Source organism: Micropterus dolomieu, linkage group LG18, assembly GCF_021292245.1.
Source record: "Micropterus dolomieu isolate WLL.071019.BEF.003 ecotype Adirondacks linkage group LG18, ASM2129224v1, whole genome shotgun sequence".
Lineage (NCBI taxonomy): Eukaryota > Metazoa > Chordata > Actinopteri > Centrarchiformes > Centrarchidae > Micropterus > Micropterus dolomieu.
In genome coordinates, this window is record NC_060167.1 from 4463776 (window position 1) to 4482713 (window position 18938).

Sequence of the window (18938 nt, forward strand, 5' to 3'; positions counted from 1 at the left end):
CCCGAGGTAGAACAGCAGAGAACAATGCTGAGGAGCACCCAGCCCAGCCAGAGGCAACCCGACCCCAAGTGCAGGAACCACCTGACCCAGCAGACCGTTCTCATCTCAGGGCGTCCAAAACCTACGCTTTCATAAAAAGTGACAAAGCAGTCATTTGTAGTGACAAAGTAGTAGTTGAAGACGCTCTGGGTGCAAAGTCTTAAAGGTGTTCAAAGCCCTACCCTTACCATAACCATCAGAAATGTTAATGCTATAAGTCAATGACTTTATGCATGTTGACCGGTTAACCCTGCAGCTCACGGCCGATGTGCTAGCAGGTAACAAGTAGCAGGTAGGTAATGACGCACTGAGATGAGAACGCATTGGACCCAGACATAAGCAAAAGCTCAAAGAGTGTTCTCCTAGAGCAGAAGCCAAAGCCCTGAACCACAAGCTCCCACAGATCCCAAATGAAGCTCAGCACAGCCTGAATCGAAACCCACCAACCTCCTCCCCTAGCCAGGACCCCCCCGGCAGTCAGGTTTTATAGCTGATCCATGATGATCGTGGAATGAAATGAATGGCAAATTAGCCAAAAAGACATAGGTGCATGATGGTTGGCACTAGCAGCCTGCTGGTAACAAGTTATTTATTATAACACTTATAATGTCCCAAAATTACCATCAGTTTGAATGTAAATAGGGATATGACTTAATATATGGTCCTGTGTTTCCCATTTTCCCAGTCCAATGCCGCCCGCCATAGCCTGATCTGTTGCGCCACAATTTCATAATAAAGAGAAGACATTCTCAAAACTTTGTAATAATGTTGTTTTTCGCCAATGCTTTGGCAAAGTATCTGTCCAACCGAATTAATATCGAAAGCGTGACATGGCTTTGTGCACTTTTCAAAAGAAAAGTATAAATAAGATATTAAATTAGTATAAATAAGTTATTTCAGTCCTGGCAAGAGCATCCTATTGGACCTGCTTAATTATTTGCAAAAATCACCATCAAAATTATTTTGATCAATTATGAGATCACAATTAAATGATATGATATACTTTGGAAATATTGACCTATATTGAGTTTTGGAACTGCTACAGTGTGTAACGACAGTCTAACACTAACAGCTGAATTGGTTTTACCTTTCTTGTTGACCAAAAGCTCTCTGCCCATCCTCTTGGCTCCATCTTAACAAATATGCCACATAAAACACCAGATTATTAACCAGTCAAAACAAGAGCATCATTGCAAATTAGAATGCAGCACAAAAAATCTTTTATCTTGTTTTCATAATTATTGAAAGCCAAACTCATAATTGAAAGTAGCAGAAGAAATGAACCCCTTCACTGTATGTGATGAAGCAAACTGTTTTTTATTATTTATTAAGCTCTGTAACTTGCTTTGTAAAGAAGCCACTTTGATAAAGCATTTGACTTTTTTTTCAAATGGCAGCCAGCAGTGATATCCTGTGACTGACTGGCTCAATATGCAGTAAGATCGCTTGTTGCTATTTTAGCTCTTGTTTTCATTTCCTGCACTTCCATGTTCAGAGCAGCTGCAGTGATGTGACAGAATTGTGTTAGGTGTTAATAACCGTAATGATGACAAGTGTCCCAGAAGCAGCAGAATGGATTTAGTCTCATTCATTATACTTTATTTTTTTTAATCATTATTTAGTTTCCTATTTTCATTGTGTTTCAGAACCAGTAGAGTGCAATTTTAAAAATGTTAATATTTGTGCTTGAGGAGAATCTATTAACAAACCCATACTTCACAAGAAAAATGATAAAATAAGATTGTTGAAAGAAATCTGAGGTGTAAGTTTGTTTTTTTTTCCGTATCACCAGCCGTATCATCTACATCATCGACATTTCTGGTTTCTTCAACCCAGTCAAATACTGCGTCTGCTGAGAGTCGTGGTAAGAGAGCACGTTCGATATCTTAAACCTTAATAGAACAAGAGGAGGGGGAGGAGGAATGTTTAAAAGCTGTTTTACAACATTGTGTTTTAAAGTCTGTAAAAGATTTTAACACAAAAGATTATTCATAGAAGATGTTTTGACTTGACACAGCAGGAACAGCACAGGTGTTAATAAAATCATTAACGACTACTCTGTTGTTTTTAAGTATCTCAGTAAGTCATGACTGTGAGTCAGCATGAACAATATCAGGACCCTTAAACTGAATTTCAGTCTCATTCATTCAATTATTTTCACCCGTACTTTTTCTACTTTGACATGATCAAATGTTGTGGTAAAAGTGGTATTGCCACACATTCACTCAACTAATTTGATTTCCTATTTTCATTGTTTTTCAGAACCAGAGTCAGAAATTGAAACTAGAGTCTAATTCTTGCCAATTTAAATTTTTTTTTTTTTTCAATATCACCAATAGTATCACCAACATCATCCACAGCTCCTCTTTCTTTAACCCAGTCAACTACTGTGTCTACTGAGAGTCATTGTAAGACAGCATGTTTGATATCTTTAACCTTCTGCTAGAGGAGAGCAAGAGGAGGAATATTTTAAAAACATTAAAGTTTCTTTAAATAACCCTTTTAATTACTCAATACAGACAGATCTGGATGATGGTGACTCATACTGACTGTGTTTTGAGCAAGTCTGGATTTTTATTTTGTTATCTGGTTTATCTTGCAGGTGGCTCTCAGGTCGTCATTACTGTGATCGTCTGCGTAGTTGTGCTGCTGCTGCTGCTGCTGCTGTTTGTGCTAATTGTGATCCTTTTCTACAGACGTAAGAGTTATTACCAGTTTGCAGAAGAAACACGCACATTTTGTACACAGAAAACCACATTCACAACAGCTCCATCCTGTGTGGGGGTGATGTCTAAAAAGTCTTTTCCTCCTGGAGGAAATGGTTTGTGTTTTTTCTAGCTTCCATCTTTGCTCATTTCTGATTATAAAAAGTAGTAGTTAAGTCCTGTTACATGAATCCACACAGAAAAATACAAAGTCCAGAGTATAACTTTGCTGGACAGTACAGGGAGACTACGTAGATAGAGTCAATAGATGTGTGTCGATTTGATTAAAAAAAAAGGGTGAATTAATCCACTTTGTGTCCTTTTGTTTGTTTATTTTTTTGTTGTTCTCTTTTTATTTCTGCCAGGACGTTCACATTCAAAGACCACAGGAAAAGAAGCAGTATCACAGAACATGAAACAGGTCAGTGTCTTGTCGTGCATGCACGTAACCCTGTGTAATCTGACCAGCAGCTAAACACCTTCCCTAATCAAGCACTGAAGACTGGGATCGTCGTAAATCAGCTTATTAACAGAGAAAGGGTGAAACTGAGAAATGAAAAACAATTACTAAAGTTACCAAAATATAAATGAGTCTCAAGCACCATACAATGATAATTGTCTATAGACGTAACAGACAGAAAATATAACTTCACTATATAACCAAATAGCTACAATGCTGTGTTAGTACTGTAGCTAACATGTAATGTAACAAAGCTAACGTAAAGGCAACAAGGCAACTCAAGTTATACAGATTATGGAAGATAACCTATATCCATCCATCCACCGTCAACTGCTTTTCCTGTGTACAGGGTCGTGGGGGGCTGGAGCCAATCCAAGCGTACATTGGGCGAAAGGCAGGGTAAACACTGGACAGGTTGCCAGCCCATCGCATGGCCAAGATAACCTATATTGCTTTCTAAATGAACTGAAATTTACTTACATTTAGCACAACATAAAATATAAGAAGCCAACTAGCTTATTGAAGCATACTAACATGGTTCCATCCTATTAGCTATCAGTCATCATCGAAATTCTATTTTGTACATCAGCATAGTACCAATAATCGAGAGAGATGCAAGAACAGTATGTCAGCACACATTTTCCATTCTGAGAACGCTACCAAAGGCACGGAACAGAAGATCGAACTGGATTGTATGAGCCAAATGAAGACAAACCATGAGGCTGTCCTGCTCCCGATTAACTTCCTGAGTCACAACACTGGTCGCTGTCTTCTCACACCCTGCAGAAAGCGTATCACGAGGGGCTGGGTGAAGATTGTCCTGTCACCAAAACCCATGACAGAAGAGATAGCTGCTGTGCAACAGTCCCTTCTCCATCAGACCTTGCAGGAAAGACAAAACGGATCCCACCGAACAGGAAGACAGGCGCTTACGGAACGCATCCAGTGGGCAGTTGGTGTTGTGCCGGTTGGCAAAAAGATCTACCTCTGCTCTCCCGAAGCGAGCTCAGATGTGCTGAACCACATTGGTGTGCAGTCTTCACCCGCTCGGTTGGGGGCCAGCCCTCGACATGAGGCCAGCCACCCCCTTTCTCCAAAACCCGGGACGTGAAGGGCTTTCAGAGACAGCAGGTGTTCTGATGCCAACGGCCATAGGTTCACCGCCAACGCCAATAGAGACACCCTGCCGAGCAGCACCCGCGCTGCCAGACAGTGAGAAGACCCCCAGAACCGCGGGTCGACCTGCACTAAAGTTGAAGGTGGGGGGAGGGGAAGTCACCGTGCATCACTTTTGCCTCTTGAGGTCCAGAGGGAGCACCTGATGGACTGCTGCCCTGAGGCCCAACAGCAGCATCACTGACAGCGCTGTCACAGCTATCCCCTGCTGCAGGCTACGCTGTCATCTTTTTTCACGCTTGCTTGTTAATGACGCAGCCTATCAAACAACTAAAACAACCAAAACCAACATCTGAACCCTGTGTGTTCAATGCTGCTTTAACGTCATTTCAAGTTTTTAACCAAGTGAAGTCTGTGTGAATGAGCATAAGACGACCGCTACCGTTGCATGTTTGTTATGAATATTTAACCTACAGTGGTCAGATTTATATTCAGGTGCGTTACGGCCTCTGATAAACAACTGGCAAACACATTTCTTCCCAGTTTTCTAAAAAGATTCTAAAGAGAAACCCAGGAGGATAACTTGTAAACAAAACACTCCCTATAAAGTATTATACTGTTACCACATGAGATAATGATCAGAAACCCACTGCAGAGTAGCTACAGCAAGATGTACTGTATTTCATTTCATATTTATTATTTCACTTGAACGAGGAGGAATAAAGTTGTTAAACTGTGAAAACACATTAAAACATTTCAGAAGCTGGTGTGGCACGGGACAACCAACACAGCTTTCGTTCTTTTATTTTATTTGCTTTTATTTTAATTAAAGTACCTTTTAAATCAGTTACTCCTGGTTTTGTACAAACCTGTGCTGATGTTCGCATTAGTCTGTAACACAAAACGACACCACAGTAAAACTAGAGGCCCTGGAAATAATCTTTCCAAAAATGAATCTGTTTGTAATTCAACCAACAATGTTGAGGACATTTTATATACTGAGTTCTTATTATATGGATTCAACACGATTTGTTCAGACTGCATTTTTCTTTCTTCCCTGGTAGGATTATGTCTACGAGGAGATACAGCAGCCCGTCCAGACTCCAGACTCAGGAAATGAGATGAACACGATTTATGCCAATGCCAACTTTCCCACAAACCCCTCTGCCTCGCTGCATTACTCTACCGTCAACTTCCAAAGCAGCTCTGACAGAGTTGGTGGTGAGGCAGTGATCCTCAAACCCAGCTCTGCTGCCTGCGAATATTCTGCTGTGAAGCAAAGTGAAACCTACTCTACTGTCAACCAGCCGTCCAGCTCTTCAGAGGATCCTCTCTACGCAACAGTCAACAAGCCACAGCAGCACCGAGCAAAGATCAGCCCTGTTAGGAATTTATGACATTTAATACATGTATGGCCAAAATTTCAGGTCATTCATGAGTGTTATGGCAGAAAATTGTGTCCTCTTACATTTAATCGTTTATGTATGATCTTTTAATATTATCATTATTATTATTGATATAGATATGTATTGTGTTTTTATCCTTAACCTTTCCTCTCCTATACTCCTTATGTTGGTCTGTCCACATTTACTAGGGTTTAGGTCAGAGCTGTGAGATTGTTTTGATGTTTTCCTCTCTTGTTGTTTCTCTCCTCTCATTGAATGTTCATTCAAGGCTGAGAGAGGATCTCTGTTCCCCAAAACATAGAAACGTAGACTGTGTAAATGATGATGCATCCCTTTGCTCGGGGCCAGACGCCCGATGCTGCCCTAGGCTGCAGGTCTCTGGACCAGCTTTATATGTGTTTTAGTACTTCTGTTTATTCTCTTTTGTTAAATAAATTCTTCAAAGACAACGGTTGGTTGTTACACAATTCTTTGCTCAACCCTTCACCAGGAATATAATTTCCACGACAATGAGGTCATTCAGGGATGCAGAGCTGAGGATGAATTAAAGAGTCTACCAGCCACGGGGAGAGAAGCTGCTCTGTAGTCTGGTGGTGCAACACTTCTGTATGTCTTTCTAGACAGCTGCAGGGTGAACAGGCCGTGGCTGGGTGGGTACTTTTAGTATCCTTTGGTTGTAGGCACCTCAGCTCACCAATATCACTGATGGTCAGTAGAAGGGTACCAATAATCCTCTGTAGAGCCCTCTGGTATGTATCAGAACCAGCATTCACTTTTTCAAAAATTTTGTTTTTGGCCCTTATCAAAGTGCTCAAATCCTCATGCTTGTCCAACACATCAACTTTGAGGACACAATGTTCACCTGCTGTCTAATATATCCCACCCACTGACAAGTGCCATGGTAACGAGATAATCCGTGCTATTCATTTTGCCGTGTTATGGCTGATCAGTTTCCATGTCTATGGTATCATATACGACACGACTGCTAACTTGAACTGCAGTTAGCTCAGTTAGCAGCCTAGTAGCTCACTCTACCTAGACTGGGAGCTCAGAGTACCTGGCGCAGGAGCTTTGGACCTCTGAAGGAGAGCCGAGTGTGGCAGAGCCCAGTTAGACAGAGAACACAGTACCGATGGGATTTACATCTTTACCAGGACTCTGACTCCAGGGACGACGAAGATACTGGCGGGTTCAGGAGAGGAGCATGTTTGTATTGAATGACTTGTATATAATGGTATCCATCATCCATTGTGTTGATAAGCCTACGAGGATTTTTCTTGTGAAGCTGGAAGTAATTTATTTCCATGTTATGAACAATGAGATGTGTGTGTGTGTGTGATTTTATACTGTGTTTAAATAAATTAACAAAATGTTGACTCTCCTTGCTGGTTTTTCAGACGCATTCAGAATCATTACCGTTTCTCATATTACAGTAGCACGCTTTGTGCCACTTGTAAAATATGGTTTTGTATTTCTCTGTATTGTAGCACAGTGTTAACAAGGTTACTTATAAAATTCTTTCTCAGCCCTGGAACAAACCATTTTCTGATGGCTTGACCTAATGACTTCTAGTCGACTAGAAAAATCTTTTGTCGGGGGCAGCTCTAATTCAAGAAGATGTTATAACAAAACAGATATAGCTCTCTATCTAATCCACACAGACAAAATAATCAGGAGAAATTATTTGACATGGCCTTAAGTCAGAGGTCACAATCAATCTGGTACTCACATATTGAAGGATTCTCTTTTAATTTAGTTTCTTCTGCAACCTTTGTTATCATATTTTTGTTCTACTTCAGTAACACCCTGCTTCACACATTTATACACTAAACTGGTGGTGGAAGAGAAAGTCGGTTAGTTTCTTGCTTAAGGGCACATTTGCCACCTGTGTACTACTCGAAATATAGTCTTTCTTGTCGCAAGACCTTTGCTCTAACTTTTAGATTCCCCATTTTGACTCCAGGTCTACTTTATTTTTTTTAGCTTTCAGTATTATACTTATTTCTAGGGATCCACAATGGTCAAGTCATAACATCATATTAACTCACAAGAGGAGATGAGACATGAAATTGGGTTTACGATAAAATTTTAACATTTTGAGCATTAATCCGTTTCCTGCATTCAGGTTAAATTTTTCACATTTAAAGTGGAAACATTTTTATGTAAAAGGGAAAAAAAATTCAGTCATTAGCAGGGGCGTTTTTAGTGATTTGGAGGCCATGGGCAAAGAAACACATGGGCCCCCCATGTGGAACTCTGTTTCTCTGATGTTTTTATTTGCTTTACTTGCTACACAAGTGTCATAATCAGAGAGCAGTCTGTGGCAGAAATGTCTGTAGTGTCAAACTATTTTAAATTGGAAAACAAAAGCAATCCTAAAGCCACTTGTTATGTCTGCAATTGACTTATTAAATTAACTTTTTAATTAAATTTTTTGGGATTAAAAAGTGGATTTATCTTCACTTGCGCAAATAAACCTCTCTGCTCCAGTGGGCCACTGAGTTGCTCTGTGATACAACTTTATAAAAAAAACAAGAGATTGCTTAGAGAAAAGTAAGCGAGGAAGTTTGGATGGATACGTAGTTTTGTTTGGGTTAAATTCATTTTAAAATGTGCTTTGGCTCTGATCCAACTGCCTCTGTCTGTCTGTAGGCAATCACCAGGTTGGAGTCTTCTCACCCACGGCACTGTCTGATTGGTTATAAGTTGTGAATAATAGCAACACTCACAAGACATTTGCTCCTGTGAACAGCAGAACTGTGTGTCGAAAGGAAGGCAGCCGATATTACTGAAGCTGCAATAAACATCACAATCTGATGATCTGTTTCTATGATGACAAGCAGCGCAGTGTCCCTGTTACACCAGTAAACATGCCCGAACACACAGCTATGAGGCTTTATGACATTTTTGAAAGTGACACCTTTTAAATCAGTCTCTCTCCCCTTACCCACTCACAGCACTCAGAGTTAAACACAGCTAGCATCTGTCGTTTCTGCGTTTTCATTGCCAACACGTTCTCACTCCCGACTCGTCACATGTTGACGCTCGGTTAAGGCCCTGTGGCGTCGCTTGTTAACGACCTGGGTAGCCCTTTTGCGTAATTTTTTGACGTGTAGTTAGCGACGCTGAGCAACGACAAATATAAGTTAGCAACAAATATGCAACGTCCGGATAGACTTTCAAAGTAAAACAAAACATCGAAAATAGCGCGTTATTAAACTCATGAAACATTGATATTTGGCTTAAGCACTAAAGTACTTTGCTGGGTTTAGGCAACAAAACTAATTTCTTAAGGTTAGGAAAAGATCATGGTTTCAGTTAAAATAACTACGTACGTCAGTTAACACGTAAGTAGTTAAAATTAACGTCACTTATGTCAATTACCGTAACTTGCCTAAATAAAAATATTTAATGTTGACTTTTTGTTTCACACTGGATACGAACCCCATTCTCCTGGTTCAAAGTTAGAGTTCTGGTCCTCCAGCTGCCCCAACCACCTCCTTACTCAGTCTTTTCTCTTAAATATCATATACCTGCCTTTACCGTCAAAAACAGACGCTACAGGGCTTCTCCCACAATGTTGACCTATGACGCTAAAGGGATCAATCCACAGTTCACCAGGAGTGTGTGTGTGTGTTATTTTCACGAGAGAAAAAAGCATCCTCCCTGAGTATCATTATGTAATTAGTTCGGCATCATTTTGATCAGCTTGTTGTAATTTTACTAAAGCAAAATGTCTTTTTTGGGTTCATACCGCTGTAGTAAACCAGATTATAGGCAAATATTTGAGAGTTGTGTTTACTTGTGTTTAAAGAGCTGCGTTCAATACTACCAATTTTATAAGGTACCTTAAAACGCCAACACTGGAATACAGTGAGTTCACTCAGGTAACTCAGGCAAAGGCTGCACGCCTGCACCGAAGCAACACACAAGAGGTTACTTTTAAAAGGAGGGAGAAATCGCAAGGTCTCCTGGCGGACGAAGCCCTGGTCAATTGCCCATCAGTGCTCAATGGTAAAACTGCCTATGTGTCCCACCTGTGCCTCGTTTGTCATTTTCCTAAGTCTCTGTCTCATTTCAGTATGTTGTTGACAGGGTTGGGGAGTAATAGATTACATCCCGTTACAGAGCTAAAAATAAAGACGTAATCAGATTACAGGTACATTTTGTAAAAATGGGGATTACACATAGGGATCACTTTAAGCACAAAGTTTCCATTAAACGGAGAGCAGACTGCTATTTGCTATTTACGTGTTTCCAGTAAAAACACATTTTTTGCAAGTGGTTTTCTTGCTGCTTTGGCTTGTGTCGACCCTGGGGTTGAGTCAACTAATGAGGCTGTGTTCGGTCCTTGGAGGCTGCTGAGCGCAGTTTCGTGGCCTGCTCGTCCGCCACGGCTCCCCACAATCATTCCCCACCAGGTCCCACCACCACTGGCCTGAAAACCTCCAGTGCTTGAGTATCTATCTGTCCATCAGGGGACTCAATAAATCACAGAGTTGAGGCAGAGCAGCTGGGAAACATAAATGAATGCAGGCCCCCCAGTGCAGGATGATTCACCAACATTTTAGTTTTACAAGAAATGACACACTACCTACAATACCTACAAAACAACATTTTTTGTCATTGATGGACCAGATCCTGCCATATGACTTACAGACCTAGTGCAAGGCATCATATAAAAACATTTAGGCCTAAACATCGACTTTGATTTCATGGGAATGAGACATTTTATAATTGTATGTTTCTCTAAAAATCTTGTCTTTATTTGAGTATTTGGTATTGAAGTAATCCAAAAGTAACAGGTTACATTACTTTTATTTTCTGGTACTTGGATTACATTACTGATGACATTTTTTAACAAGTAATTAGTAATTGTACCGGATTACATTAAAGTAACCCTCCCAAGCCTGGTTGTCGAGTCTCTTTGACATTTCCCTGGATTATTCTGCTTATTTTGGATTAATGCTCCTTACAAATGTTTTTTTCTTGTTCTTTGGATTTGTTATATAAAACCAAAGTGAAAGAAGGACGAGGAAGTAGATTAGAAGTTGTGTGTGTAACATCTAAGGAAACGGTCGGTGTAGTGTCACGGCTGTCGCTGTCACCTTTGTGTTTCCCCTTTTTCTGTCTCTCTACCAAGTAGGCTGTGTCCCTGGGGAATGAAGACCCGCCTAATTCCTGGTTTCTGGGGTGCTGACATCAGTCCCGCCCATTGGTTCCCTCTGTTTCCACTCAACCAATGGCTCGTCACCACATTAATTACCTTTTTATTTTAACTTGTTATTTTCGCAGCACCCTCGTCCACCCTCCTTTTGTTTATTGTTACCTGTCTACATCTCTTCTGTTACCAATAAAAGTTACCTTGTTAAGATCTATACCAGTTGTGCCTATATGTTTATGGCCCCCACTCCTCTAGACCAACAGGGGGTCGTAACAGTAGAAACAGCAGATCAACCAACCAATGAAAAGAGGAACTGACAAAACCATCCATCCGTCGTCTACTGCTTATCCTGTGTACAGGGTCGCGGGGCTGACAAAACCAATTTCAGTTAAATCATTCGACTGAGGATTTCAGCATCCAAGATCAACAAAATGAGGAGCTTTCTTCTTCTCTACCTCTCACGGATGAAACGTAAAAAGATTTCTGCCGCCCGATTCCTGATATAAGAGATTTGATAGAAAGATAGAAATAATGTTTTGAACATAACTACCAATAAAAGTGAACATATAAACAGTAAACATGGCCAAAACATGGAAATTCGCCTGTTGTATATCGGTTCCTTTTCATCAAATTTACAGTTACAGTTGTATTCCAAGTGTATTAGAAGATATTCAGGTGCATTATAATCTACCTTATGATGGTTTATTGCATTAAAATATAGCTTTTTTTACCAGGTGAGGATGAAAATATCATATTTTTTCTGTATTGCATCACCATGTAGTCTGTAATGGTAAAATAAATACGGTAATGTATCGGATTTATATTCCTTAGCTTCTGACCTTTCAAAGGAGACCAGAATTATGCATCTAGGCCCAATGGTTGAGGAGATATTACTGATTTATTTTAGGCGTTTTTCCTGGAAATAGGTGCCAGGGTCCATTTAACACAGGTCACAGTAGTTCTACTGGTTCACAAAGTAAAACCACAGGGTCCAATAACTGTCTTATATATTTAATCCTCATTTGAACGTATTCTGCCTCTCACTGGGTAATTTGGCTGACAAAACAGTGATACAACATCCAGTCTGTTAATAAAAGGTTAATACGCCGACTGTCTATGATTTCATGTAAATATGTTTGGATTATTAACACAAGTCAATAATGTTTGAATTTGATACAACATCCATTCTGTTAGTGAACACATCTGACAAAATAAAACTTTTGCACACAGGAAGTAATGCTTTTTTAATTTATTCATGTAGAATTGTTTTTGACAGTTCAAAAACACGTAAACATGGTTTGCTGTTATTGAATAAAGAAAGAAGAAAAAATTTGACTTATTGTGGTGTGTATTCCTTAAAAGTGGAGAAAACACAAGCAGAAGTGAAAGTCAGGTACAGCTTCTTTTGGCCATTTTCATTTGTGGAAAAATGGCCCGTATGTCTCAAAGAGCCAAACAGGTCCAAGAACCAAACTAGACAATGCAATTTCTGGAGGAATTGCGGTGTGAATGCTGGCTACTGAAGGCTGACACTAAACTGGATTGCTAACCTTAAACTGTGACATGATTCAAAGTACAAAGTAGCACAGTCATAAACTTTTAAAACCCTACTTGTATCAAACAGCCTTATCACCACTTTTTTATAATTTATCCTCCAATGGTTCTGTGTTGTTCTTTTTATATTTTGTTATGTTTAACCACTCCTTTGAGTTCTTGCTGTATTTTATATTTTGGGATTTTCTGTGCACCCATGAAGAAGATTGTACTTCTGGTTTTAAAAGGCTCTGTAGAAATAAAATTTTCCCACTTACTTACATTTCACATTTTGCCTTTTTTATTTGCAGAGACAGACGGCTGCCAGAGACAATTTATTCAAACTGCGTACAGAACAGTTAAAAACCACCATCACATGTGATTACACAGGAAACAAATACAAGTTCTTCTGCAAACAGAACGGTTAATAACACAATTCAAAACGAGAGCATCATAGTAAAACAGGATGGGGCACAAAAATACTGATATTTTTTTTCATAATTTAATAATAATAATGTTTTCATAATTATTGGAAGCCAAAATCATAATTGAAAATAGCAGAAGAAATCAGACCCTTCATACTGTATGTGAAGAAGCACATTGTTCTTTTTACTCATTACTCATTTAGCTCTGTAATTTTCTTTGTTGTTGACTCTAGAAAAAGCATTTACTTTTTTTTTTTCAAATTTTTTTTTCATCTCTGATATCCTGTCTCTGACTGACTCAGTCTGCATCAAGATCATCATTTCCTGCACATGTTCAGAGCAGCATTCTACACTCATGTGACCGCAGGACTGTATCAGCAACAACCAGAACCCTGAACAACTGATCAGTTTTATCACCACAGATTTAGTGTTGTGTTTCACTGTGCATGTTTATACTCTAAAAATAGGTTGACTTTTTATCAAGTCTTAAAACAATACTCACATTCCTGTATGTGAACTTAAAGTGTAACTGTAATTTTGATCCATACTGGCTGTGAAGTGAACGCAAATTAGCTTTATTGGCATGAATGTATAACAACAATATTGCCAAAGCATCATACAAACTACACAAGAACAATCAACCCCACACATTTCAGATACTGTGAAACTATTCATTTAAAAGGCTGTTACACAATAGATATTTTTTTACCACAGCAGATATTTTGGTCAAAGCAGGAAGAGGAAAGGTGTTAATAAAATTAATGATGGCTTCTATGTCAAGTGTCCCAGTAAGTCATGACAGTGAGTCAGCATGAACACCAGGACAGATTCAGTCTCAATCATTATACTTTAGTTTTTTATGTTTTCATTATTTAGATTCCTATTTTCATTGTTTCTCAGAACCAGTGGAGGGCAATTTTAAAAATGTTAACATTTGTGCTGAAGGGTGATCTCTTAACAATCAAATCCTGCATAAAGGAAAAGATATAATAATGTGTGGAATCTGATCTCTAAGTTTTGTTTTATGAGTTTTTCTGTCTGTTTTTACTGATGTTGCTCCTAATCTGTAATAATAGTTATTACCAGCTTGCAGAAGAAACACACACCTTTTGTACACAGAAAACCACATTTACAACAGCTCCTCCCTGTGTGGGGGTGATGACTAGAAAGACCAAAGCAGACGTAATGTATGACGTTAGCAGTGACTTGACTTTCATCCTCTTTGGCGTGGAGGTTGATGTCTTTTCTAGCTTTCATCTTTGTTTATTTCTGATAATAAACAGTGGTAGTTAGGTCCTGTTACATGAAACCACACTGGAAAATACAAAATAGTACAGTACAGGTAGATTATGTAGATAAAGAGACTGTGAATATCTCTGTGTTTTGTGGTACTTTGTTGGTGGAATTGATTTTGCTGGAAAAACTTTGCAATAACAAGAAATGTTTGAAGAAATATGCTTGATGTTGTCATAGTTTGTCCACCAGCAACTATAAGGATGGCAACGTCGGTCTGTCAGTTGGTCAGTTCGTCAGTGGTTTGGACATTAATTGATACCAGGTGATAAATGCTAATTACTTTCCTCCAGAGTCACAATGAGGCTGAAATTTGTGGTTATGAAGGAAATATCTCAACAACTCTTGGATGGATCATCATGAGGTGAAATTCCCGTAGAGTGCACGGAAAAAGGTGGTTTCCATTTGGTGCAGCCGAAGAAAAAGAAATGCTTGCTCCTGAAGGTTTTATTGTGTGTTCAGTCTAGCATGCATCACATTAAGCAGCACATTTGTTTTATATATCATTAGATATTATTACTCATGCTTTAATGTAAAAGCAGAAAAATCAACCTCAAAATTATTACAAATATATAAAACATATTAAAATACTTCTGTGAAGCTGGAACTATGAAATGTTTTACATAAAAAATGACTTAAGTTACTTTATATACCCTATATAATGAGTTCTCACTTCAGAAAGAGCCCAGCCCCGCCCTCTTCCATCATACTGTTTGACTCCCCATCCACCACTGTGGACTCCTTCCGCTTCCTGGGCACCATCATCTCCCAGGACCTTAAGTGGGAGCTGAACCTCACCTCTCTCACCAAGAAGGCCCAGCAGAGGATGTACTTCCTGCGGCAGCTGAAGAAGTTCAGCCTGCCAAAGTCAATGATGATGCACATCGTTGAGTCCATCCTCACCTCCTCCATCACCATCTGGTACACTGCTGCCACTGCCAGGGACAAGAGCAGGCTGCAGCGCATCATTCGGTCCGCAGAGAAGGTGATTGGCTGCAATCTTCCTTCTCTTCTGGACCTGTACTCCTCGAGGACTCTGAGGCGAGCAGGAAAGATTGCAGCTGACTCCTCCCACCCCGGACACAAACTGTTTCAGATTCTCCCCTCTGGCAGGAGGCTGCGGTCCATCAGGACCAAAACCTCTCGCCACAAAAACAGATTCTTCCCATCTGCAGCTAGTCTCATTAAGAAGGCCCGGGTCCCCCACTGACACTCCCCCCTTGCAAATGATACAAATGTCTCTGCATATGTAAATACTGTTTCATCTGGTGTCGGGCACAGACCTGGCACGTCGCATTTATTTGTTGTTGATTGTTGATCTGTGTTGTTATCCGTTGCGTTACTTGTGCACGGCCTAGACCCAGAATAATGCACATGTATGTATCTGCAACGTTGTTCTTCCATTTCATATTTATATATTTCTACATTTATTTATGTTGACTGTATGTTTGTCTACGTTTTGCCTCTTATCACCACAGCAAATTCCTGTGTAAATGTGTAAAACACTACTTGGCAATAAAGCTAGCTGTACATGTATAACAGTTGGGCAGTTTAATTTATAACAAAACATTAAACTAGTTTACATTTACTAGTAACTAAAGCTGTAAAAAGTACAACATTTGTGGCATAAAGAGAATATACTACAATAAAATCTACACATACTGCATCAAAAGTGGTAGATACCCAGGGGAAGCAGTAAGAGTTAACAAATAGTGTAATCAAGACAAGCAAGTTGACAGAGGAAGAAGAGCAGAGGAAGTGCATGTTAGAGGTTATCAGAGGAAGTGTTCTCAGAAGAGATGAGTGTTCAAGAGCTTTGCATGTGGTATGTGGCATGTGGCATGTGGCATGTGGCATGTGGCAGCTCGTTCCACCATTGTGGTGTCACATTGTGTTTCCCCTACTTCCAGTTATTTCTCTGTCAAAATATCTTAGCTTCAAATATTGATGTATTGCTCATTTCTTTTTCCAGGACTGTTTGAAAAAACATAGAATTTAGGTTTGCCTAGAAAAAATGCCTTTTATTAGAAATGTGAATATGTGAAATATGAAAGCTCATTACAGAACAGTAGCACAACTAACCTGGGAACGTTTAAGTACTAGAGACAGAAAATGTCTGCAGAAAACTCTGTATGAGCAATAGCCAAAATCACAATATCCAGGACATCATAATACACCATTTAATGTATGAATACTCTTGTTCCGCAGACACCAGGGATGCACTTTCAAAAAGGATGAGGAAGGTAATTGTCCAAATCGAAAGTCCAAAATAGAAAAGTTAGTCAGTGTGGGGTTGCGCAAGTGGAGCTGCAAGTTGAGTTAAAGTGGTGCTGGTTTTGTGCAGTTTATGCTGGTTATCCTACAGCTGTGGCAGGAGAGGGATAAGATCAGCAGTCTTTGGTTCAGAATTCCTCACAACAGGGATCTTGAATCCAGGGATCTTGAGGTCTCATCTGCGTTGGCTCACCATAACTTCAACTCAGCTCAAAGAAAAAAACCTGGCCTGCACTGACACTGCCAGAATAGTTCATTAGTCATTAACCTTTTCAAATGTGTTTCTCAAATGTTAATTCCTTTAACTTTAACCAAAATATATACATAATACTAATAATATATAACAATAAAGTAATGGTACAATCAACATTTTTTAAATACCTTTTATATCAAATGAATTACAGAGCGAATTAGACTGCTTATCCATTTTTAAATATAAAGAACAATGTTGCAGAAATCAAAAACACAGTGCAAATGCAACAGTTTAACCATGGAATAAAATGTCTGACAAAACATAACTTATGTAGTTTCAGTATTAAACAGTAGCTTTACAAACCAGAAAAAGATTAAGCAGTCGAACACTTGTTGTTGTCAAACAGATAAATTTTAGTTGAAATCTACAACAGTAGGATAATCGCACTGTTCATCACTCAATGCTAATTTTGTTAGCTCTAGGCCCATGCACTTGAACTCGCTAGCTTAGCCTAGCACCTCCTGACGCTGCATTTAATTATTTATTTTTACGGCGACTCAACAATTCCAGGATTTCTCTGTCATTTGTCAGGTTTCAGTGAACAAGGCCTCACAGATGCAGACATCTACAGTCTTAAAACAAAGTACAAACTGTCATCACTCTTATTGTCAAACTTATTATTGTGATTTTACTGTTGTATCTGAAACAGGTCTTTTCCCCACATTGTCTCTGTCTAAAATGTGCACCTGGTGGTCCTCAAACGAGTGCCCTCTGTCCTTCAGATGTAAGTAGACTGCAGAGTCTTGACCTGAGGAGTTGGCCCTTCTGTGTTGAGCCATGCGTTTGTGTAGTGGTTGTTTAGTCTCCCCAATATACAGGTCTGTGCATTCCTCACTGCATTGGACCGCATACACTAGATTACTTTTCTTGTGTTTGGGTGTGCGGTCTTTGGGGTGGACCAGCATCTGTCTTAGTGTGTTCTTGGGTTTAAAAAACACAGGGATTTTGTGTTTGTTGAAAATCAGACACGTATGGCATCACAATGTTGTTGCATTTCTTGTGGCTGTTTTCACAAAGGTCAGAACTATGACCAGGTCATAACTATGATCTGGATGACTGAGAATCTTCATAGATATAAATGCATGGCTACGTGCGTAGCCTACGGCGTAGGTACGCACGTAGACCCTACGCAGGAGTATAAATGGGCCTTTAGTCCTGCCAGGGCCTTTCTCATTTCCAGAATTTCTGCCTCCTTACCTCCTCGATCCTTGACTCCTTGCGGTGCATCTTAGTCCCTCCTACCCGAGATGTGAGCTCGAGGAGTCGAGGAGGAGTTGAGGAGTCCAGGAAACAAGCATTTAATGAAATGAGATGTCCTTTCCTCGGAGCCGTAATTTTAAAGTGACGTTAATTACATATGACCTGTTGCACAGCTGCATACTGTATAGATGAGACCTGTGCAAAACGAAACTAACTGAAAACACAGATCTCACGTTATCTTCAGGAGCTCTGTGCAGCTCACATTCCCAACAGAGCAAGGCTGTACTTCAGATTATACATTTTTATATTGCAAAACTTGACCAGTTACTTTACCCGATCACAAACTGTCAGCCACTCAGTGTGCGAGACCGTGTTCGCTTGATTCCTGTCACAGCGTCCGTCGGTGTCGCATCAGCTGGGTGACTGTAATCGCGCAGTCAGAGATGCTATCAGTTATAGGCTACATTAGTTTTTAATGTTTACTGCCTATTTATCATGTATTTATTGTACTTTGCAAACTTTACTTATTTATATAGAACTGTTTTTTACTTATATGTTCATATATCAAATACTTCCATCTGCTGGTTCCCTAGTAAATCACATTAAGCCTGTGGCAAAGAACCTTGGTGTCTGGTTTGATAGTAATTTAAATTTCGAGCAGCACACATCAAAGCTTGTTCAATCATGTTTTTATCAACTTAGAAATATAGCTAAAATTAGATCAATGTTAACTTTTAAGGACACCGAGACCATTTTACACGCCTTCATCTCATCACACCTGGATTATTGCAACAGCCTTTTCACCTGTTTAACCCAAAAATCTATTGATCGACTCCAGACTGTCCAGAACTCAGCTGCCAGGCTTTTAACCAGAACAAAGAAATATGACCACATTACTCCTATTTTAGCTTCATTACACTGGCTCCCAGTATGTTTTAGAATTGACTTTAAAATTCTATTGATCACTTTTAAAGCTCTTCATGGCCTCTCGCCTTGTTATATTTCTGACCTTTTAGTCCCATACGCACCAGCACGTACCTTGAGATCCTCGGGCAGAGGTCTGTTGTCTG

General features: G+C 39.6%; 2 protein-coding genes across 5 annotated transcripts in view; both read left to right on the plus strand.

Moving 5' to 3' along the window:
* LOC123956423 (CMRF35-like molecule 8) overlaps positions 1–5851 on the plus strand; it is a 13034-nt gene extending 7183 nt beyond the window's left edge. For 2 of the 4 annotated variants that reach the window (XM_046028594.1, XM_046028597.1), the window contains exons 5-8: positions 1822–1903; positions 2642–2737; positions 3110–3165; positions 5385–5851. In XM_046028594.1, the coding sequence (XP_045884550.1) occupies positions 1822–1903; positions 2642–2737; positions 3110–3165; positions 5385–5717 (567 nt within the window). In that variant the 3' untranslated portion in view covers positions 5718–5851. The remainder of the gene's footprint in view (positions 1–1821; positions 1904–2641; positions 2738–3109; positions 3166–5384) is intronic. The other 2 variants (XM_046028595.1, XM_046028598.1) reach the window with 2 other exon arrangements.
* Positions 1–18938, plus strand: part of LOC123956982 (polymeric immunoglobulin receptor-like) — a 97841-nt gene that overhangs the window by 33315 nt on the left and 45588 nt on the right. The gene's annotated exons all lie outside the window — the stretch shown is intronic.